Here is a 24,432-nt window from a genome sequence, read left to right as displayed (position 1 = left end):
ATTTTAGCCTAAACACAAAAATTATATTTTAGCCCAAGCACATATTTAATATTTCCTTATGCATTATCAAAAAAAAATTTAAATATTTACTTTCATAAGACTTGGCATTTAAATTTATCCCAATGAAAATAATTAATTATATTATATCTTCATATAATCTGTGAATTAATTTGACCTACTCAAATGTTTGAACCAAGCTATGCACAGAGATTTTATTTTGTCAACAAGACCCCATCGGCATTTTGAATTTTGCTCTCCTGTGCTATGATAGGACTTTAATTTAATTTAATTTAATATTTATCAATAATAGAGATGACCGTTGTTTTCAAATTTGAACCGGAGCCCGACGCCGAACCGCTTTGTTTATTTATTTATTTTTAAAATTCCGGTTTAACTTTCAGATTCGAATCAGAGGCGCATCCAAATTCAAATTTTACGCTCTCCATTCCTCACGGCTACTTCATTCCTTTCCTTAGCTTCTTTCTTTTGCTCTCCTTTTGTTTGTGAGAACTGTGAACCCTAGAATCCCAAATCAGGCACGGTTCAAAGAGATTCTGCGGAAATCGCCATTCTGCGAAGCCAGATATGGCTTCTAGGAACCAGAACAGGCCTCCTTATAGCCCCTCACATGTAAGTCTTCTTTTATTGTTCATGTATTAGTGGGTTTGCTTGGTGGTTAAGGGTTTCGTGGGAAGAAACCTGAGAAATGAATAAACATTTTGTCCCATTTTTCTTGGACTAAAGGTAAGTTTTGCTGTCTGCTTTTTTGTTTAGATGTTTCGAAGATAGCAAAAGTCTTCCAAATCTTGTTTGTTTCTAATGTTACTAAAGGACTTTTCGCACTTTCTGTTTTCTGAACTAGAAAAAAGAAGGAACTGGGGCACTAAATATTTTTTTATTTATTTTGCGTTGAATTAGAAAAAGGCAGCGGCTGAAGAAATCCCCCTTGACAAACGTCGGAGGATGGATAGACCGGGAACCACCGGCAGGGCAAGGCTGCCATTTAACCCAGTGAACAAAGGGCCAGAAGCTAATACAACAAATGATGTTGGCGGTGCGGATGGTTCAGAATGTAGAATTGTCGAGTTCACCAAAGAGGATGTGGAGGCCTTATTGAATGAGAAGATGAAAAAGGCAAATCAATATGATAATAAGGTTTCCTTATCTTATGGAATCTTTATCCAATTCGTTCTCCATGTCTAACCAATGATTTCAATTTTTTGGCATTAGGGTCTTCTTTTGTGTTTATTTCATTGTTTTTCCACTTATTTTGCAGAAAAAAATGGAGCAGATGGCAGATATTATTAAGCGGCTTAAGCTTTGTGTAAAGTGGTTTAAAAAACTTGAAGAAGGCTATATCGAAGAAAAGGAAAAGCTTCAGTCCGCACTTGAATCTGCTGAGAAGAAGTGCATTGATACTGGTGAGCTGTAGTTGAACTCTGCGTTGGCTAGAATTGAGGTTGTTTCCAATACACTGAAAATATGGAGTTGAAATCCTTGCTCTTATGCTGGCTCACTTTACTACAGGGAAGGATTCATTTTTCATTTTCTTTTATTTTATATTCTTTTCAATGGCCTGAAGTAAAGAATATTAGAAAGATATACACTGTTGCCTTGTTTGTTTCGAACAGTGTAGCTGATTTCTTATGTTTTGGCTCCAGCAGTTGGGAATTGAGTCGTTTATCATTTATATTCATGTTAATATTTTCTAAGAAGTTCTGACAATTTATTTGCTACCCTAGATAAAGCACTATGTTTTCATTAAAGAACATTTTCAAAGTATTTACGGCTTAATTTTTTTATTGCAACTCATAATTTAACATTTCTCTCAACGGAACACTTCGTAATCATCATACATTAATACTTTCTCAGAGACTGAAATGAAAAATAAGATCGAGGAGTTGAATGAGACAATATCAGATATGAGAAAGACAATTTCTTCTTTGGAAGAGAGAATTGCAAAGGAAGAGTCGTGTAAGAGGGTAAGATTGCTAGCCATACAACATGGTGATTAAATGCTCATTAAAATTTCTTGTTTCCTGATGATCCCTTGTTGTTTAATAATCAGGAAGCAATTGAATGTCATGAAAAAGAAAAGGAAGCCAGAAGTGCAGCTGAAAAAGTGCAAGATTCCCTTTCGACTGAGCTTGAGAAAGTTCGGCAAGAGAAATTAGTTCTTGAGCGGAAGGTACTGCAAAATGATAAATAATTATCTAAGCAAGAAACATCTACATGTTGAATATTAGAGTTACAATCATTTTGTGCCCAAAAAATATTCCTGCCTGGTATATTCTACTCTAGACTCTAGCATGATCATGTTACAGCAATATTGTTTCCTTGCCTCTGTTTCTGAAATTGTTGCTTTGCAGGCAAATTCAAATGATGAATTGTACAAGCGTTCTCAAGAGTATAATATGAGTCTACAACAATATAATAGTCGCCTCCAGTCAGAACTTGAATCAACTAATGAATCACATAAGAAACTGGAAATGGAGAAAGCAACCATTGTTGAAAACCTTAGAAACGTTAGAGGTCACAACAAGGCATTGCAGGATCAGTTGGCATCTGTTAAAGTAAGTCATTGTACTAGATATACATTCTCTTATGCCGTTGCGTGTTTTCTTTGTATAGTGCTTTGTCAATCAAGAGTTTTAATTTTACAGTTTTCCCCTATTTTATGTGGAAAATAATGTAATCGTGATAAGTGCTGTGGAGACATTGGAATTTATGGTCTTGGGGGTGATAGAGTGTAGTTCCACCAGAGCTTTGCGTTGTTAGCTTGCCTTGAAGCCCTTTTGTTGATTGGTGGCAACCTCAACTTGTTTAATAATAAATGCTTTTCATGTGTTGTAATTATAAATGGTTCTGGAGAGTGGATGCTTTGGAGATATAAGCTAGATGCCATTATGCTATTATTATAAATTCCTTATTGTTACTCCTCACTATAAATGTCTTTGAAAGTCTCTTTTGTTGTTTTTCTCCATTCTCTTGTTATCTTTGTTTAGGCTTCAATGGAAGAGGCTACAAAGCAAAAAGATGGGCTAGTACAGGAGTTGAATAGTCTTCGTGAAGAATTGAAGCTAATTAGGGATGATCGTGATAGGCAGTTGGCACAAGTAAAGGCTTTAACTGATGAAGTAGCGTACTATAAAGAATTTACAGGGAATTCTTGTGCACAGTTGGACAACCTGACGATTAAAATAAATGCTGTTGAGGTTTGTTTTGCTTTGTCTCCACGATTAAATGCTCTTGTCATTATATTCTTTTGTTCTATATATTTAGTGTGCACTCCCATGCTGGTTAGATTTCTAGATTGTGGGCTTTCTTTTACAGGATACATGTTCTTCTCAAAGAGAGCAAATAAATATACTGCAGCAACAGCTTGCTGCTGAAAAGGAGAAAGTAAAGGTAATGAAATTAGTATTTTTGTTGCGAAAACAATTGCTTGACTTTGTTTAACTTCCCAAAGTTATGAATGGTTTTAGGCAATTTATGCATGCAGTGCTCATTGCATTTATTATCTTTCTGTCAGATGGCAGATTTATCTGTTTCAGAAACAAGAACAAGTTTTGAAGAGCAGAGAAGACTTATACATGAACTACAAGATCGTCTAGCTGATAGAGAGTTCCAAGTGATCGAGGGGGAGAAATTAAGGAAAAAATTACACAACACTATCCTTGTAATACTCCATTTTTCTGATATTAAGGAAAAAATATCTTTGCTTCTTATTTCTAAATAATAATTTAGTGGCACCCAATATTAGGAGCTTAAAGGGAACATTCGCGTGTTTTGCCGAGTGCGACCTTTGCTGCCAGAAGATGGTGTTGGAACAGACATGGTTGTTTCTTATCCTACATCAACAGAAGCTCTTGGCCGAGGCATTGAATTAGTACAAAGTGGTATAAATGTTTACTTTTTAACTCCTTTATGATGCTGTTTCTCTCATAAGTTTTATGTAGTGTGTATCCTTTCTTGAATTACAACACGAGAATACGAGAAAAATTTCGTTCTTTGGTGATCAACAGGGCAAAAGTATCCCTTTACATTTGACAAGGTCTTTAATCACGAAGCTACTCAGCAAGACGTTTTCACTGAAATATCACAATTGGTACAAAGTGCGCTTGATGGATACAAGGTGATTTTAACTTTCCTTTGTTTATTATTTGCTATGTAGGATTGAATACATTAGAAAGGTTATAACAAATTGGAAGGACTCGGTTGTAAGATTGTGGAATGAAGAGTGCTTTCTATTGTCTTTGAAGATAGATAGTTCTATAAAGTTGCATTTAATTTGTGGATCTGTGTTTTAATCGGACAATAATTTTCAAATTAGCACTATAGAAGAACGATGTCAATTTATTTGGTTGATATTGTCTTTCAGATGATTACTTTGTCGTAATATGCTTAGAGTTTGGTCTCCTTAGTTCAGAATAAATGGCTATGGTTTTAGTGTCAATTTTCCAAGTTAAAAGTTTATGACTTACTGTGGACTTTTGCTTGAGGTTAAGCTCACTTGGAATTTTGAGAGGCATTGTTTATAGCTATAGTTGAGTGCTTTTGAAAGCTATCTATTGTTGGTGTTTATGTGGCCTTAAGCAACATATCCAAGTTGGATCTATCTCTCGAAAAAGAGAAGTCTACTTTTCATTCAGGAAAGCAAGCATTGAAATGGAACAGTGTTACGCCACTAGATATTATTTGTTCCTTTGAGCTTTTACTATGCATTTCCTTATCTTCTTTCTCTTGCATTTCATGTGTTTCTATATACTAGATGTGATTTGACATAGGGACTTGGATTTGTTATGTTAGGTATGCATATTTGCATATGGTCAGACAGGTTCTGGCAAAACTTATACAATGATGGGTAGGCCTGATGCCCCAGATTTGAAAGGATTGATACCACGTTCTCTAGAACAAATCTTCCAGACTAGTCAAGCCCTCAAAGAGCAGGGGTGGAAGTACAAAATGCAGGTCAATATATTTTTATTTTGATTATTATGTGGTTACATCTACAAACTGATTTTTTGACGTAATTTGTTAAATATTTACAGGCTTCAATACTAGAAATATATAATGAGACCATTCGTGATTTGTTGTCATCAAATCGGTCTAGCGGGATTGATCAGACGCGAACTGAAAATGGTGTTCCTGGGAAGCAACAGTACACTATTAAACATGATGCCAATGGAAACACGCATGTTTCTGACCTCACTATTGTGGACGTTTGTAGTGTAAATGAGATTTCATCTCTTCTTCAACAGGCTGCACAATGCAGGTATAATTTGTTCTAGTTTATATTATAGAATGTCTAGATCCTCCTATTCCTTTTTATTTTGCATGCTGAAGTTAGGATTGAATAAACTTTCTGGATCAATGCACTAGTGAATTGCGTGTTCTTTTCCGACGTCAAATGAAGATTTTATTTATTTATTTTAATTTTTGAACTGGTCAAAATTGAACAATCAAGTTTCTTGATACGTGGAAGTTTCTTTTTCAGTAAATTAGTTTATATGATTAAGATATAAATAACCCTTAATATTTAACCAACTGTTCTATATATTAATGGCATGGGATTCTTCTGTTATTTTAGGTCTGTAGGAAGAACACAGATGAATGAACAGTCATCAAGAAGCCATTTTGTCTTTACTTTGCGGATATGTGGAATTAATGAGGTGTGTACTTTCATAGTATACTGCACCTGGGTTTATTCCCGTCTCCCCCCCCCCCCAACCCCACACACACACACAAAAAGTGGATGTATTATATTGATGTCCTTCGTTTTGTAGAATACTGAACAACAAGTGCAAGGTGTCTTAAATTTGATTGATTTGGCTGGAAGTGAAAGACTGTCGAGGAGTGGAGCAACTGGGGACCGACTTAAGGAGACCCAGGTTTGTTTTGCTTGCATACCATGAACTTGAACTCATGATGAATAATATTATTTCTATGTGACTGACTCCATTTAGTGGGATAAGGCTTCTTGTTATTAGTGAATAACATTATTGCCTTAAATGAATCACTAACCATATTTTGCCATTTTGTTCAGGCTATCAACAAAAGTTTATCGTCTTTGAGTGATGTCATATTTGCTTTGGCCAAGAAAGAAGAGCATGTTCCTTTCAGGAATTCAAAACTGACATACCTCCTCCAGGTATGTGAAAATATGAATTTCCAATTGATCTTGCATTAAAGATTAATAATTTCATCTTTTTATTTGATAATCACAATTTGTTTTCCAATGAGTAGTTTGGCCTCGTTTGATAAATCTAGTTTAATGTAGACATTCACATTTTGATTTAAGGGTGAGTTGTGTTGGGTACGTTGATTTTGTTGGTTTAGGCAGAATAAAAATGCTACTTAAAGCTTAAATGAGACAGGCCGTCAGCTATTACCAGCACATGTACATCGTTAGGCTTAAATTTCTAGATATTTTCTTCCGGGGCAAAAAGAAGAAGCATGGCACTGACAAGGGTGGGAAACTGGGAATATGCATATCAACAATTTCCTAAAGCTTCAGTCTATGATAAATTTGAAGGAAACATTTGATCTAGAAAAACACTTCAAGCCAATATATTAAATAAAATAAACTAGTAATATGGTGCAATTGCATGGCACCTGAAATAAACCTTAAACTTAGGTAGAGTGGCTTCCTACAACTTCTACAGACATAGTGACGATGACAATATTAGTAAAGACAGTGCACATTTAATTCTCTAATTTCACATAAAGTTTCATTCTACCTCTTTAACTTTATGAAGTGGTTTTTTAGTCCTTTAATCCTAATACTATTAATTTCATTAACAAAAAAATGTTGACACTAAACTTTTTAATATTGATAGAACATTCTCAAATGTTGACATATTAAGTATCATTTGAGACTAAGTGTTAGTGTTAAAGGACTGAAAAGAAACTTCATTAAATTAAAGGACTAAATTAAAATCTTATATAAAGTTAGAATTAATCAGTACATTTCTGCCTCATACTTATCTGAATTTTTTTTGTTTAAATTTCTTGTTTCTTCTTATGATGATGCTCTCCTCCATTATATTGAACTTTTTGCTCTGTTCCATGAGTTACAGCCATGTCTGGGAGGAGATTCGAAAACACTCATGTTTGTAAATGTGTCACCTGATGCTTCCTCTTCTGGAGAGTCACTTTGCTCCCTCCGTTTTGCTGCCAGAGTCAATGCCTGTGAAATTGGTATTCCAAGGCGTCAGACATCCGCCAAGTCTTTTGATTCTCGGTTAAGCTATGGCTGAAGAAGAATGCAATGGTGATATAGTAGCAAAACAAAGAAATTGTTCTTTGGGGGAAAATTTGACTTGTTATTATACTTAGTATGATACTGATTTGTGCTAGTTTACTCTGTTGTAGAGTAAGATATTGTTCTGTGTTGTGAAAAATCATAAGAATTCTAGAGTCCAAAATCTCTAGTGTGTGTATTTGATGGTGGAGGCTTGGCTTTAGCCTCCCAGTCGGGGTCTGTATCATTTAGCATTGATTGGCTGACATTATTAATCAGTTTATTTGAGCAGCGTGTTAAATAATTAAGAGTATGAAATTCACTTAACATATATCTCCTCTTGTTGAGTAACAATTATTGAGTAGCAATCCATTGTGGAATGAGATCAAAATTAATAGACTAATTAATTCAACCTAGATCCTAAGTACTAAACTCTACTAATTTGTAAGTTCAGTTTTCAATTTTGTAATTTTATTACGATGAATTATAATTTATTTTTTAAATTTTAACATGGTTAAAAAATAAATAAATTTGTTTTTCTAACTAAAATTGAGAGTCAAACTTACAAATCTTTAAAATTTGGCACTTAGGATCAAATTGAATTAATTAATTTTTTTAAGACTTTTCCGTCATTCTTCCATCACTCTAGAATGCCATATAAGGGAGATTTTAAAATTGAAATTTAAACTAAATATGCAATCTAAAAAACAAAAATTAGCAAAGATTAAAAGACCAACAAAAATCTATGAAAGGGTAATTAGCTTTGGAATTGATCTTTAATACCTAATTATCCTTATCCTTCTTCCTAGTTAATTAATTAATAATCTGGAAATAAATTTTTACCAAGTGTTTTCATAACAATTTCCTTAAAAAATAATTGAAAGGGTCAAGTAAGAAGTAAATTTATGTCATTAGAAATTTCTAATTAATATCAAAACATTTATTTTTGAAGTAGTCAATGAAAGTCAAGTTCTTTAGACCACTTGTTTAAACACTATTTTTGAAGGTCAAGCTTGCAAAGAATGATAAATTTTGCATCAAAGAACCTTTAGGCCCGACTCTTTTAAGTTCTTTAAAAAGAGTTACCATGCCGTGAATTATTGCACCACTTGAGTTGTACCACTAACGGATGGTGATCAGAATTAATCTTAGGCAAATGTCACACTATCATTTATTAAAAGTAATAATTTGTTGCACATTGCCGATCGTGTGATCAAGACGTTGCAATAACACGCCTCTTTGCCAAGTAAACTTAGGCCCACAGAATCCCAGATCTTGCAGTCCAGTCTCAATTAAAAATAGTTGAAACAGCATGAGCACCACCTATACGCTCATCATTGTTAAGAATGGCATTAAAATCATTACTAAAAATTTTTAGCTGCAATAATTTGCCATAGATTGCGGTTAACAAAAAGCTCCTCCCCTCCATCATCGTGATGACACGTGTATGAATGAATTGTTTATGGTTGAAGAGAACATCAATTTTAACATTATTGTTCCATAAAATCCAAATACCACCCAAGAATCCCTCAAGCTTCAAGTCTATGAGAGAACTCAGAACCTGCCTGCGTGTCTAGCAAACTTATCGACACTTTTCTTTGATATCTGGGGTTCAACTAAAATCACAATAGAAATACCCTCTGATATGTGCATTGAATTTTAGGGTAAGGAAACTGACTCATGGCTCATTCATTTTGCACAATCCTGCTCTCGACAAGTCTTGGAAGATAGGAATCAACATTGTTTGTTGGAAGCTGTGGATATTAATTCACTGATGAGAACTTTGATGTTCATACTGTGCTCTCTCATATCAAAGCTATTGTTAATCATTCTATATGCTCCTTCTCTGTTTTTAGCAGCATGATGTAATTTTGTCTTCTTTGTTTCCCTTGTATAGTTCCTTTTGAGTATTAATACATCTGCCCTTTTATTAAAAAAAAAAAATCACAATAGAAATTCGATACTCCTTAATAAAAATTTTAAGAGTATTCAAAAAATGTTTATTAGCTGCCCCTTGAAAATTTCAACAAAGAAAATTTAAATCCATAAAAAAACCATAAATAGATAAAAATTAAACTAACATACCCTTGCCATCGCCATTGTTCCCCGGGAGGCTTTGGATTCTTTCATAGGGCCAATTATTACTTTTTGATTGGCGCATGTCATTCTTGCATATGTGTCACACTTCCAATTTTATTGGACACGCAGTAATATTGCTATCTCTCGGCCCATATTGGAAGTCAAAGCCAAGCCCAATGCTCACAACCATTTTCATCAAATGGCTTAGCGGGTTGCCTGTAATGTGCTGGTCCATTTTCTTTTGTCCGAGTTGGGCCTCACTTTTGGTTTCATTAATTGAATCTTGCCCATATTGGGAATCAAACCCAAGCCCAAAGCTCAGACCATTTTCATCAATAGGCATAAAGTGTTTCATTAATTGAACCTGGCCCGGTTGCTTTTCTTGGAGTTGGGCCTTCTTTTTGCTTTTTAATTTTTCCTTTAGTTTATTTACAAGACAAATTTTTTTATATATATATATATATATTTTTTTTTTTATTGAAAAGACAATTTTTTATATTTACATATTAAATTTTAATACTTATAATTGGATGGAAATTTTAAGTAATTAATTATTTTGTATGAAAAATTACGATATCATTGAAAACACTCATACTTTCTTATTTTTTGGACAAGATACTCGTATTTTTTAATGACTAAAAAGAAAATACTCATAATTTAGTATTTTATTTTTAAAATAAACTTATATATATCTAATTTTATATAATTTATTTTTAATTAAATTAAGGTATGATTTTTTTATAAATTATTTATTTTTTTAAAAAATTATTATTAATTTATTTTTTCATCAATGTTATTAATTTTATTAACACATTGAATAAAAAATATGTTAAATTTATTAAAAAAATAGCTTTTAGTTCCTGTAATTTTTTTTAGTATTTTAAATTTTTAGATTTTATTATTTTTTATCTCTCTAAAATTCTTATATTTTATTTATAAAAGAATTAAAAATAATAAAAAATAAAAATATAAAAATTTAAAATATAAAAAAAATATAAAGATTAAAACGAAAACGTGAGTAAATTATAAAGATAAAAAACAATGTTTTTTTTAATTAATAAATGTAAGTAAATACTCTCTCTATTTAAAAATATAAGATATTTTTTGAAGAGTTAGATGTTAAAAAATGTAAGATATTTTTAATTTTTCGAGATGTAATCATTATTTTTTTTAAAGTATCTTTATTAATAATAACTTTATATTAATTATAAGGTGTTTAATAAAAATAAATATAAAAAAATAAAATTAATTAAAAAGTAAGTAATTATTTTATTAAAAGATAAAATTTGATTAAAATTAATTTATATTTTTAGAATGAAGAGTAAGTGTACGATTTTCGTCTAGCTTTCATTTTCATCATGATATAAGAATGTCCTTCGTGGATAAGGTGTTTCTTTCCATCGATCTTATCCAACTGCGACTTGAGAATCTTCCAGACTGAGCTGTGGGCGCCCATCGGACAATTACATTATTGAACACTCGTTTGTTCCATTGTATCACTTTAATTCTTTTGGTTATTCGTCCGTTCTGGAATTCATCATTGTATAATGTTTATGCTTTAGATAATTTGTCATTTTCTGTCAAAATATCTAAAATTTATTCTGAGTTTAGCCCAAACAATATACTTATCTTCTTCTGCAAGTTTCGTGCTGAGTAAGTGGGTTTTCTTATCAAGGAAAGGAGATTAAATGATCAATAAATAATGGGTCCACGGCAATTAAATCACGTTTATTTATCTCATCTAAATCAACCTAGTGTCTTCGAGGTAACAAGAAAAAACCTTGGAGATAGAGGGAAATCCTCAAGGAGGTGTTGAAGTTGGAGAAGGAACTGGAAATGGAAGTACATGAGCCTCAGAAGTCAAAGGTTGTGGTTATTGATTCATCGCAATCTTGGGACTCCTATGTTGACCAGGCCACTAATCAGAACTGCCCTGTAAGTGAACCATTTCAGACTGTAAATTGGGTATTTATAATGTTCTTGTTCTTTAAGTTGATTTACTAATTATGATCCGTATTCTATTCGAGTCAACGTTATATCTTTCCCATTCTTAATTTATAAGCGGAGGATTCTTGTTCAGAAGACGTGAACTTAGATACATTCCTCTACACAAGCCATCAAATTTTTATAGGGTTATGGAATGATTTTATAAATAGGAGTTAAAGATTTGGTTCATTTTCAAATACTGTTTCAGAAACTTGTTGACACCGAAACACGTTTGCGTCAATTTGGATCCTGGGTGTATTGTGTTTTCTTTTTGTTTTTTTTTTGGCTGGGCTTCCATAGTGCTCTCTCTTGTAATAGATTTTCGTCTATATATTGGATATTTTAAATGTTTGTTCAGATGATTTACAACCCTGTAATGAAATGATTCTGGAAATGGTATAATGGCTCGTTAAATGCCCTTTGGGATCTTTTTTGAAAAACACGTGTTTGCTTTAATTTGGATGTCACAGTGCTTGTTTTGTGGCCTGATGGCACATTTAATATTGTATTTCTCTGAATCTCTGGTATTGATGGTAGGTTGTTGTGCACTTCACTGCTTGCTGGTGCATGCCCTCGGTGGCTATGAATCCTTTTTTTGAAGAACTGGCTTCAAGCTATCAAGATGTTCTTTTTCTGACTGTTGATGTTGATGAAGTCAAGGTAATCCATTCAATTTTTAATAATTATACTTTTGAGCCTGGATGCCATTTCTCGATGCTTCTGAAAACATATGGAGTATATGGATGCTACCTGATTACATGCTTGAAGTTAAACATATATCAGGATACATATTTGTAATCTGTCTACTCTCTTTCTCTTTTTGTGTGTGTGAGTGTGATAGATATTGTGTGTTATATGTATTCTTTCTTCTAATCAACATATTTTTCATTCTTACTTATGTTTATCTAGTTGAATTAGTGGTGCGTCACTGACAGAACCCAAACTCAAGTATTAAAATTCACAATAACCTTGCTAGAGTGTAGGTCTTAGAAAGATAAGCAGCACTCACCAATTGCTTACCCTTCCATAACCATCACTCCATAGATGTATATACAACTAACAGCCTTCTCTCATACACTCACACGCTTCACACCTCAACCCTATAGTTAGTTACCAGCTCAGCCCATGAGCTATGGGTCCAACAGTCACCCACAAAGAAATATAGATATTCTGTTGATCAACATCTTACATCTTTCATTCTCACATTTGCTTACTGATTGAATTGATGGCCTAGCTTGGCATGTTATAACTCATGCTTGGGTAATTTTATCATCTGAAAGTTTTGAGATCATTTTGGTCATGATAATTAGACATTTTGGAATTCTTTTGGTCAGGATGTGGCCACCAGGTTGGAGATAAAAGCCATGCCGACGTTTGTGCTTTTTAAGGATGGGACTGTGGTGGATAAGATCATTGGTGCCAACCCAGAAGAGTTAAAGAAAAGGATAGATGGGTTTGTTCAGTCCATTCGTGTCTCAGTTGCATAGTTAAGCATGTTACTTTGTAATCTGTAAGATATATGCTTGCAGTCCTTCTGGGCCAGCCCTTACAGGGATTTCAGGTGGAACCCTTTTGTGATGATACTGTTTATGTTGTATGTTGTAAGTTCAAAAGTAATATTCTGAGTTTAAAAATTTCACTTCTTTAATTGGTGTCTCTTGCTTATTTCTCAGATCAAACCCATAAAACACGCCACAAGCATGTCAGTTTAAATGTCATTGTTTAAAATTATAATGAAATTATTCAAAACACAGATTAAGACAAGCCATTATTGAAGTGGACAGGTTCCATTAAGACAAGCCTCTGAGCAAGGGAACGGGAATTTGAGCTGCTCTTTATTCTGTCCATTATGATAAAGTTTCAAGAATAGGATGTTGAGACTGTGAGTTCACACTCTTTTTGCTTGAAGGAGAATGTAACTGTTTATTTGGCATACAAAAAGGAAAAAATAATATAGAAAGTAGAAAGAAAAATTATTTAAATGGTGAAAACTCTTGTATCTTTACTTTTAAAAAGTATAAAAAAAGGAAAAATAATTATTTGATGATATAATATATTTGTATAGAGGAATGGAACCTGTAAACAAACAGGCCCTTAAAAGACTATAATAAGGCCAAATTATTATTGTTGTTCCCTGAAAATTTTTCTGTGGAATCCTTCAACTTTCCTAACTTAACATGTTCTCCAACTTCACTCTGTTAGCTTAACATGGCATCTTAAGCGTCACTTTTTGCTGTCTCATTCATCATATTTTTCTTTCTTCTGCTCTCACCGTAGCTTTATCTCTCTAACTTCTGTATGAGGGATGAGAAAACATTGTTGGAAGCAGGGGATGACAGGGTGTTTTGTCAATGGTAGCCACTAGGTTGCCATGCTGCCTTGTAGTATGGCTGACTTTGGAGAAAAATATCATGCCATCCTTCCATACTACATGGTGCTGTCATGACACCCACTTTAGTGTAGTCATCACGATGAATGGCATCCATCATTGTGGAATGTAGAAAAAAATAAATATAAGCCTAAGCCTGAATGTTTTCTCCACAAAACTGTCATCTGAGGATATTTGTGACCCTTGGGGTAATTTAAATTCAAAAACAGATAGAAGGTTCCTTTGATATGAGAAGCTTACAACTTTTCTTGTATGTACAGATTACAGAACTTAAGTTTAGAACTACAGAGACCTGAAACATTCAGGAAGACTCAAGACATCCAAAGGGAAGTAAGTTCTCTACTGTTTCTTCCTTTATTTTGTTTATTTTGGACTATGACGAAGACTTGATAGTATGGGATACTGAGTCCCACGTTGAGTAGTATTGGATGCTCAATGGGGTATATAAATGGGTTGGTTTTCCCATTTCAAAAGCTAGCTTTTGGAATAGGGTTTACCATCCCACTTACGTACCCATCAATTGGTATTAGAGCCTCATTGTCAGAGATTCCGGAGAGGGCTATCCATAAAGGGTTTTGACTGGAAGGAGATCGAGTTAAGTGTTGTGGAGTGCAGCCATTGGGATGCCCATAAGGGGGTCAAGGCTTGGTAGTATGGGATACCAAGTCCCACATTGAGTAGTATGGGATGCTCAATGGGTATATAAGCGGGTTGGTTCTCCCACTTTAACAGTTAGTTTTTGGGGTAGGGTACCTCATCTCACTTAGGCACCCATCAAAATGCCATTGTTCGTCTGTTTTTATAATGACCTTAAATTTTAAATTGAATAAAATTTTTCTCCTGAGGGATATTTTATTTAAATAATTTTTTTAGCAAGTTTGATTTTATTTTATTTTAAACTATAGGAAATTTTGTGCTCTTTATGGTAATTTTCTTTGCCCTTTCTTGTGATTTTCTCATTCCTTTTCCTGTAATTTTCCCAAATATTCTTTGATCAAATTTTATAACTTGCGTGAAAGCAAAAACAGAGTATTCTCGTCTCTTCTCTTCACTGACCTTAGATTTCTTTTTTTTTTCTCATCATTATCGAGCCCTTCCTCCTCACCTCCAACTTGTTCTTCTTGTCATCATCAGCATGCCTCTTGTTTCACTGGTTCATCTCTGCTGTTCGTCCATTTTCTGTCTGGTGCTGAGCTGAAATTCTGCCCTGTTCTTTGTAGTTCTGTGGCTAAAACAGGTGCGTTTTTGCGTGTATATTCAGGCTTTCTTTTCTTTCCCTTCAACCGTTGGAAGTCTATGTGTGTATGGTAATTTGAGTTGTGCATTGCTGGTTCTCTGTCTTCTTTCTCGTGCGTACACAGCAGACTGGAGTTCTTCTCTTTCCCTTCTTCAATTCCAGTCACGTGCTGATCTTAAACTATCATTGACAGCAGCAACATTGAATTATTCCTTCTTTTCTCTAGCTGCCGGGTGCAGCCTCTGTTTTTCACTGTTGTTGTAATATTTTTAGTTAGGTTTAAGAAGAAATTTCGGTTGATGCTGGAAAATGGTTCTGTGGTGATGTTGAGCTGATATATAATTATAGAATTTAATGTTGGAAGTTGTGGAACTTACTTAGATATGTTTAAAAGAAGATATTGATGGAAAGAAAGTTGTTGAATTGTGATAGAGCTGAAGAATTAGAACAGATTTATATATTATTTCCTAGGGCCTATAACATAGTCTATATGAAGGGGCATGTTGTAGGAAAGAGACTAAAGAATTATCTTCCAGTGGATAAGAGAGTTACCCAAAGGTTCCTGGCCATAGGTGGACAAGGTGATGTATGAATAGGGATTAGGTTCAGCTAGGATTATGCTCAACCTTTTGTAACTTTTTGGGGCTTTAAATCTTTCCTTTCCTTTCCTTTCGTGCAGAGGGAGGGTGTGGAGTATTTTGAAAATTTTGAGTGGTGAGGAGAGCTCTGGCCTCTCAAATGCCAGATTAGGGTGGAGGAAGATATTTTTCTTCATCATTTGTTCATGTGTAGCTTATGTTTGTGTTGCTGTACTGGTTTGTACTGTGTTGTTTCATGCTATCTGTACTTTCAATTCCTTATTTTGCTTGTAACACAAATCCATTATTCTGGTCAGACCGATTTGCTGTGTATTTTTCTGTATTTTTGCTTGTTTTAAGTTTATTAGTGTAGAGGGTTCTATCAAATTGTATGGGTGTTTATCTCATAAATTTGTCAATAATAAATACATGCCCTCAAGGTATTTGTAAATATGTGTGAGGGGAGATTTGGTGAATTGTGGGTTGTTAAAGCTTCCATGCTATAGTTTGAGAAGTATCTACAATTTTGATTCAAGTTATGAATTAAAAATTTTAAAATACCAAATGGGAGATATGATTACATATGGTGTTTTACATTTTTTTTAGTCTAGAGAAAACTTAAAAATGATTGATATGGTTTTTATGAGTTATGAGTTAGTATAAGTCATAAAGAAATATGAGGATAAATTGGAAGCTGTCAAATGATTTAACTAACCTAAATATATTTGAAATATAATTTGTTAAAGTATTATTTTTAATATTGTTTGGATTGAATTCTAATGCCCAGCTAGTGATTGGAAAATTTCTTGATAAATGATTTTAGAATTATGATTTATTTGTTAGGAAATCAGAAACACCATTAGAATTAAAATGAAAGATTAAGAGAAGCATGCTTTAGAATTTGGAAAAAAAACTATCAGGTGAGTGGTTTGCACTCCAGATAAATTATAGTAAAGTGATTATAAATTCTTTATTTAAATGTTACTATTAATCTTTTATAAATTGTATAAATATCATTGTTAATCCTATTTTTGTTCTAATAATTGTCTTTTTAATGAAAATGTCTTGATTTTGTGGATGATTTAAATTGTTGAAAGGTAATGAGTGGAACGTACATATGATTTATGATGTAAATTTTTTTAGTAGTTTAATTACTAAATTTTATGTTGTTTAAAAAAAAATTTAATGTAATGATTCATGTATGGAGGAAATAATGTTTAATTTGAATAATAGAAAATGATGGTTGAATGGTGTTTGATAGAGAAAATCTTGAAAATGTTTTCTCACTCCATACATGTTTGGTTTTATTGACTAGAATTGAGTTCACAATGTTAGATGCTAACGGTAGTCTTGTTAGCCCTTGATGTGTTATGGTACACCTAGCTAGCAAGGTGCTTATAGGAGGTGCTAGTTTTATGTGATGGCAAACGCACTTGAAACGAAGGATGGTTATTTGTGAGTATTGTACTCACGCTTGTTTTCGTAGGCTTCATGCCTATGCTTGTTTCGTGGCTTTCAGCCCCGCTTGATTGGTTACTTGCCCTCGTGGATTGTGTGTTCATGCTTGATTGGTTATTTATGCTCGTGGATTATGTGTCTATGCTTGTTATTCGTTCTAATAAAGTCTTCCCAAATTTAAGTTAAAATTTATCATTTCTCAAGAAATTCTTTGAAAATACTTTATCGAACTTCACTAATATTGGAAATGTTTATATTTTATAAGCAGTAAAATTCTTTTATACATATATGTGATTCTGTTAGCATTGTTTAATTTCACAATCATATTGTTGAGAAAAATCATTATTTATTCTCGCTTAAGGATATAATTCATTATTTCATTAAGTTATTTGAAGTTAAATTTATTATTTATCTTCGTACTTTCTTTATTATAATTTTGATTGGAACGCTACTCACTGGTAATTTCTTTAGTCTCAGATGTTATAAGTTCCTCCGGCAGATCATTGACAGCCTTTTTTTGCTTTTTGAAAAAGAGGAGGCATATTGTGATTATTGTTTTGGTAAAACTATGTATTGTCTTTTGTAATCATAGCTTGGTGCTTCACGTACACCATAGTTAGGTCCTAGTCTTATTTTGTTATTGTGTGAATTGCTGAAATGGAGCTAGTCTTTTTGCTGGTTTGGTTGTCAGATTTTGTTGTTGTGGAAATTTTAGGAGTTTCGAATTATAGGAGAGGTTTTGTTGAAATTTCTACAGAACATTTAAAAACTTTACGAACTTTATTAATATATATAACTTACATATATCAATATTTTAGTTTAACTTCTAGTTATTAAGGTTTATGGAATTTGAGTTTTCATATTTTATACTGATCATACCTTTAGTGTTGGAGTGTGACAGTTTTTCTTCTTCATTTTTATATTTATTTTGTTATTCTGTTGACTTACGCAGGAAACTGCATTTTTTTTTTCAGTTGTTTTAATTAAACAGTATTGTTTAATTGTTTTATGTCGGTGTGTTGTGTGCAAAATCTTTTTGTTTGTTTTTATCAGTATCAGTATCTTTACCTATATTGGACGGGGAGACTTTGTGGGAATTTTTAAAAGCTTTTGTCTTTTATCGATCCAACACCCCCCAGATAGAACAGACCTCTTTCTTTTTCATTTTGCGTTTTTCCTGTTTTACATGATATCTTTCTGTATTATTAGTATTTAGTGTTTTTTTTTTGTCTCTGTTAATTATGTTTATATAAAAATGTAAACTAGTTTTTTTTTTTCCCCCCTAAAAGCCGTAGCGCTTGCATTGTGTCATTGGAGTTTTTAAGCCTAATGCTATTCATGCACCATTGACAACAATAATAGAATGAGGCTGAAGAAGTACATATCTGACGATGTTTGAAAGGTTGAGAGATTTTATTAGGAAAAGATAAAATTTAAGGGATAAGAATATAACAATAAATATAATTAAAAGATGGAGAAAAAATAAGGAACTTAATGATATGACATTCAAGTTTTATGTTTTAAGATTTCATTGCTTTGGTAACTGTCTGTATAGTTTGTCATCTTAAATTTAATCGGAACTTGTACATGTAGGCATTATAATTTGTTGTCTGGTAAGGATATTCTTGAATCAGCTTTTGTGTCAACTGAAGGTAGATTCTTTTGTGAATGATGTTACTGGTGTATCTTCCTTATCGACCTGGTTAAGCAATCCAATGCATCAATAACCATTATGCCAAACACTTGAGATTTACTTTTGCCAATATAATACTAGAGATTCACAAGCTTTTACTTAGCATATGAAACTGCTGAATTGAACTACTTTTGACATGGTATCAGGTTTGTATGTCCGGATTAATAGGACTTCGAATTAGTTCTTGATACCATCTGTCCCCTTCAGCTCCATTTATTAGGGGCAACAAATGCTGCTTTTTCAGAGTACATATCCAGTATGACATTGTTCATGAGCACAAAGCCGTGATAGTTCTTGTTGCTGCTGTCAGCTGTAGATGCATAACAAGTATGCAGTCCTGGGAATATGCTTTTTGATTTGGATTTTATAACTATGTTGGAGTACTAGCCTGATTTTAAAAAAAAAAAAAACCACTGTGCTGTGGAATACCAAATTAAGAATGCCTTTTTTTGTTTCCCCTTGGGACTAAACCATAGTTTTGTCTACTACTCATAGCAGCTAGCATACCACTGGAACTGGTTTAAGAAGATTGTTCCATTTTACAGAGTGCTTTGAACCCCATGTGTTTCCCAGATTTATAGTCCCTCCAAACGTCAATGACCCCATAGCTAGTCATTAGGACAATACTTAAAGCCATGACTACGCTTATTGAGAAGACAATTAAAGATGCCCTTTTATACTTTCGAACAGCTCTCTGCAGCACTAATAACCCCACGAGGGATGCTACGAAACTTATTGTGCTCAATATCAAGGCTTTCTTTATATCTTCCATGCCCATCAATCCATACTGTAATGTTGACATTGTTGACGAGAACAAAACCATGAAGGAGCATGTTGCTGCTGTTATCTATAGATACAAATAGAAGTTATTGTGTTAAAGTTTAATGCAAATTATATGTAACATATTTTAAAGTAAAATAATGTCTTTCTTGAAATGGACATCAAATGTGTAATTTTTTTTTATTTACTATGAAAATATATTTTGACTGTACTAAATTCTTGGGTGATTAATGTGTTTTACGCATGGGGATTCTCTAAAGATGAGGGTCATATAGAAGTTGGTGAAGTTAGACCTTCATCACTTAAAATGCCTACTATGTTTCATTCTTTCCCCTTATTTTTGCTTGTTAAAACTAATAAGCCCTATCCCACTAGATGGGGTCGACTATATGGATTGTATAATTTCATTATACTAACATTTATCAAGCTTTTAGGAATGTTGACCTAAAGGTCTCGGTCAACAATTTTCATAAGTATTTTCTTTAGCCTTCCTTTACCTCTCTTAATAAGGTTCAGAATTATCTGTTCCACTCCTCACTATTATCTCCTGCAGTCTTCTTTGTACATGTTCAAACTATTTCAAATAATTTTCTACCATTTTTCTCATAATAAGTGCTACATTCACTTTTTTTTGTATGTGCTAATTTTGAATTTTTTCTTTAGGTCCATGACTGCACATCCATCTAAACATTTTTATTTTTGCTACTCTAACTTTATGTTTTTGCTGGCCCATTAAAGCCCTATCATATATCATAGTTAGTTTTATAGCAATTTGATAAAAACTTTCTTTAAGTTTATTAGATACCTTACTATCATAAATAACTCCTTTAGTTTTTTCCCAATTGAACCACCTAGCTTGTATCCTATGTGCAATATTTTCATGATGTGAATAATAGCTTTCAAATCTCTAAATTTTTTCATTTGAGGTATAATTTAATCTTTCAATTTCACTTTCAAATTACTAATGATTGACCTCTTATCAAAATTACAATTACAATGCGAATATTCTGTTTTACTTTTATTTAGGCAGAAACCTTTTGATTCCAATGTCTTTCTCCATCACTTAAGTTTATAGTTAATTTATTTTCTTATTTCTGCAATAAGAACTATATTATTGTAAAAAGCATGCATTAGGGGATTTTCTCTTGAATATACTTAGTCAAAATATTTATGAGTAGGTCAAACAAATAAGGACTTAAAAGATGATCTTTAATATAATTCAATTTTTATAGGAAAGTTCTTTATTTCATTGGTAGACATTCTTATACTAAAACTAAAAAATAAAAAATAAAAGGCATGTAACTTCACCAGCATTAGAGGGTTACAGCTTTAGAGGATCCATTCTCTGTATTTTACATTCTCTGTATTTCACTCCATATAAACTTATTTCAGTAAATTAAATATACTTAATTTTCACTGAAATTTAGTAAACTTTCTCTTTGTCTTCAAAATTAATTTGAACTTTCCTTGAATTTGTTGAAGCTATTCGGACTTCTTTAAAAGTAGAAGGAAATTCTATGTAATTTTAATAAAATTGAAAATAAAATTTTATAAACTTACCTCAGGTCCTATTCCAACCTGAAGAAGAAATGGACTCACTAACATTCCACCTCCTATTCCAAAAACACCACCCAAAATCCCTGCTAGCAGTGCCATCAAAGGAAAGAGAAGCTTCTTTGATGGTGCATCTCTGCACAGGTCTTGACCCTGCATCACATTTCCATTGTAGTTAGCTTCATTTTGATAGGATGAAGTTGTGAGGAACATTCAAGAGCCAGTTAAAAAAAAAAAAAATGCTTTTCAATTGGTGCTGTTTTAAGGACCTGTTGTGTTTGAGTTTGAGGTTGCAAGCTTCTTTCACTAAACACAATCCAAGCTGTGAAAATCACAGCAAGAGGCACTTGAGCTGATGAGAGAATCCAGTGTCCCACACCACAGGGCTTCATGTGAATGATACTCTGCACTTATTTGATCTTTGACATTACTGACCTTTCACTAAACACATGCATCATGTGAATAATATTATGAAACTGAATCAATCTATAAGAAACATGATTAAATTAGTAGAAGCATAGGCATTGACCCTATTATTACTGTGAAGTACTGGGACTTGAAAAAAAAGGTAATTTTTTTATATCAAATATGTTGATACATTTTAATTTGTGCTTAAACATTAGAATTTTATTGTAGTATACAATAATTATGTTGAATTTTATATCTCTGTTAATATTCAGGGTTATAATTCTGAATTTAATCCTAGTCTGCAAATTAAATCAGACACAGAGGAAGATGAAGGGGAAAAAAATTCCTTACCTGTCCATATCCATTGCCTTGAAGAAAATAGAGAGAGAAGAAAGAAAGCCAAACCAAAAGCAAAGCCCCTAATTTCATCCATGGAAGCTTCAATCTGGTATTTTCTTTGTCACTCGGATTGCGAGTTGCCTCAAAATTCCCCTTTCCAGCTTCCTCAAACCCATCATTTTTCCTTTTTTCTTCTGACTCAATCTTCCATAACATCAACCCTCTCTTACATGTTTTGCAGAGTGACCAGACAAGGAAAATAGCAAACAGAAGAGTGATTAACCATTCTGGGAACACTCTGTTGCAGATAACTCCAAAACTCACTCCAAGAAGCATGCAAGGTTCTGAACAAAGAGCTATGTCATAATCAATCAATGACTTGCCTCCGAACTCACAACTTCTGCACAAATTGCACAGGACATTTGCGATTGACCCACCTGTAACCATGAAAGATGAGAGACTTGAAGCTGTTTTGAGGTCTAGTTTAGCCACAATAGTTAAAATGGGTATGAAAAGTCCACCACCACCTAGTCCACCGGCACTGGCAATAGAGGAAGCTATGAAGCAGAAGATTGCTGCAAGCACGATTGGGAGAGATGTAAGTGAATGATCATGGGGTGTTATGAATTCTTGTGTTGTGCTTTCTCGTTGCAGAACTTGGTGCCAAACATGGTGGATTTTGAAGATATCTGAAGATGGTGGGGTTTGTTTTGCATTAGAAGGAATAGTACTGAAGGACGTTGTGAAGGTGAGAACCAAACAACAACACGCAAGGCTGTGAGTGTTCATGGTTTGGTTAGAGACTTTTGAGTAATTGGAATGCTTTTACTTTGCAAAATGGCTTTATGACCTTAAATGAAGACAGTTGCGGGAAATTACTAATTTATTAGGGAGGAGAAAATTGATATGCTGTATAGGTTTCCCTTGGTGGATGGAAAGGGATGATGATCATGACAATTGAAAGTAATCCCGTTTGTCTATTATAATACTCCATATTTAGTACTATAAATTTAGGAAAGTCTCAATGAAAGACTGCCCGGGGCAGTTTACTATCCCAAAACGAATCATAGATTTTGAAATATTCTGCCCAAACTAAAGACAAAATTGAAAATAAGTTTGTATGAGAAATAACAAAAATATAACAACTAACCATTCAATAATTAACAAGTATTTATATATATTTAATAAGAAGTTATTAACTAATTTATAAGTTCAAGAATATGAGATTTTGGTTGTGGAAAGGGATAAACGTACATCATATTTTAACAAATAGTCATTCATTAATTGACAAGTGCTTATTCACATCTAACAAAAAGATATTCTCTAATTGAGAGTTTAAAAAAAAAAAAGTAAGAATGTTATAGTCTTTTTCCATCTAAAATTATTTTCAAATTAATTTCTTGATGTTGCAGTGATATTTCAAATTTTTTTAATCTTAATTGGATATCAAGTATCCTTAAAAGTTCTTGAATGATATTTTCTCTAATTTGAAACACACAACCGAGGAAGTATTCCCAGGTGTTGACGTAGACATACATGTTACCAAGTTGATGGATCATTAGCATTAGCTTTCACAACATTTTGATTTTAGGTGCACTAATCTGACTTTTTGATTGTGTACATGTTTCATTCTATTAAAATGAATTTCATTTGAGGTATGATCGAATATTAGATATAAACATATCTTCTAGTGAGGATTTAAATTATGGTTTGTTGTGTTACTAGGAACTAGCTCTTTCTATTAAATTTAACTCCCATTGGTACTGATCCATGATTACTTCATTTTAGTTAACAATTAAAGACTTTAATTATATAAAATGGCAACGAACTTTTTACCAATGACAACTATTACCTAAGCTTAGGAGTTATTTTTATATAATATTTGCATTATATTATCAAAGACCAAATTCCAATCCAACTCTTGTTGGTACTGAACAATAACTACGTCATTTTAATTAACAATTAACGACTTTAATTATATGAAGTGACAACAAAACTTTTAACAATGATGACTATTACCTTGAAGCTTGTGAGTTATTCTATCAAAGACCAAATCCCACATTGACCACTCCTTTCCCAATAATTCTCCCACACCTAATGTGGAGGAGGAATTTTTTTTTTTTAAATTGAATTTGAAAGATTTTAGAATTGACACCATTCAGGCTAACTCATGGTCCTTATATATATATTTTTTAAACTAGAAAGACTAACATTGCAGATGAATCAAATAGTAGGAATGAGAAACAAGTAAATGAACTACAAGAACAAAAAACAAACACAATTAAAGTATAGGCCCCCGAAGTGAAGTATTTTCCTTATTTTTAAATTTTATTTTATGAAACTGCTAATCCAATTGCCATCCATTTTTTTTAATGAGAATATGCTAAACTAGTGGCCATAATAATTAACTTTTCTCTCCCATTTACATAAGCGCCATTGAATCCATTACTACCACTATTATTTATGCAAATGAAAACATGTATTAAAATACTATTTTGCGCTAGTATGTCATGAACTAGCAAGAGGTCTTTGATTTTCCGAGCTATCAACATCAAGCATGGGCAGCCTTAGCTTCTTGATGTGAAGTTCATTTAGCGTGTGTATGTTGTTGTGGCTAGTTTTTTGTCTTCAAGGTCTGGAGCTTGATATTGTCAGTGATTCTTTGAGTGTTGGTAATGGCTTTGTCTT

At 33.0% G+C, this 24,432-nt stretch overlaps 3 protein-coding genes across 9 annotated transcripts; 2 read left to right on the top strand and 1 right to left on the bottom strand.

Annotated features, from left to right (window-relative positions):
- The first annotated feature begins 419 nt into the window (after positions 1-419).
- LOC129285744 (kinesin-like protein KIN-14C) lies at positions 420-7,570 on the top strand. The gene is made up of 17 exons (XM_054921609.1): positions 420-630; positions 919-1,155; positions 1,277-1,421; positions 1,873-1,982; positions 2,069-2,188; positions 2,370-2,573; positions 3,006-3,215; positions 3,334-3,408; positions 3,533-3,679; positions 3,764-3,899; positions 4,026-4,135; positions 4,810-4,971; positions 5,052-5,275; positions 5,591-5,672; positions 5,787-5,891; positions 6,047-6,151; positions 7,080-7,570. Exons 1-17 carry the CDS (start codon positions 586-588, stop codon positions 7,257-7,259), a joined length of 2,397 nt encoding a protein of 798 aa, XP_054777584.1. The 5' UTR covers positions 420-585; the 3' UTR covers positions 7,260-7,570.
- A 3,191-nt stretch (positions 7,571-10,761) lies between these two features.
- LOC129285745 (thioredoxin-like protein CXXS1) lies at positions 10,762-22,724 on the top strand. Of its 6 annotated transcripts, XR_008587281.1 has the most exons (8): positions 10,762-11,257; positions 11,846-11,968; positions 12,643-12,869; positions 13,093-13,190; positions 13,958-14,027; positions 14,832-14,934; positions 21,721-21,853; positions 21,986-22,724. XR_008587281.1 is itself a non-coding variant. In XM_054921610.1 (3 exons), the coding sequence occupies exons 1-3, from the start codon at positions 11,159-11,161 to the stop codon at positions 12,793-12,795; spliced, it is 375 nt and encodes a 124-aa protein (XP_054777585.1). In that variant the 5' UTR covers positions 10,763-11,158; the 3' UTR covers positions 12,796-12,956. The 6 variants fall into 6 exon arrangements, 1 of the variants encoding a protein (XP_054777585.1); XR_008587283.1 differs by lacking the exon at positions 13,093-13,190; XR_008587282.1 differs by lacking the exon at positions 13,093-13,190 and having other exon boundaries at positions 14,789-14,934.
- Positions 18,471-22,580, bottom strand: LOC129285746 (sulfite exporter TauE/SafE family protein 2-like). Of its 2 annotated transcripts, none has more exons than XM_054921611.1 (4): positions 21,757-22,580; positions 21,267-21,401; positions 21,004-21,150; positions 18,471-19,510 (listed from the first exon to the last, which is right to left on the bottom strand). In XM_054921611.1, the coding sequence occupies exons 1-4, from the start codon at positions 22,531-22,533 to the stop codon at positions 19,184-19,186; spliced, it is 1,386 nt and encodes a 461-aa protein (XP_054777586.1). In that variant the 5' UTR covers positions 22,534-22,580; the 3' UTR covers positions 18,471-19,183. The 2 variants fall into 2 exon arrangements, with proteins under 2 accessions (XP_054777586.1, XP_054777587.1); XM_054921612.1 differs by having other exon boundaries at positions 21,004-21,194; positions 21,296-21,401.
- Positions 22,725-24,432: the final 1,708 nt, after the last annotated feature.

This window comes from Prosopis cineraria, unplaced genomic scaffold (genome assembly GCF_029017545.1).
Source record: "Prosopis cineraria cultivar Desert tree isolate PC_DT_omini unplaced genomic scaffold, ASM2901754v1 PC11, whole genome shotgun sequence".
NCBI lineage: Eukaryota > Viridiplantae > Streptophyta > Magnoliopsida > Fabales > Fabaceae > Prosopis > Prosopis cineraria.
Note: the sequence above shows the minus strand (reverse complement) of the source record. Positions and strands in the feature narration are given on the sequence as shown.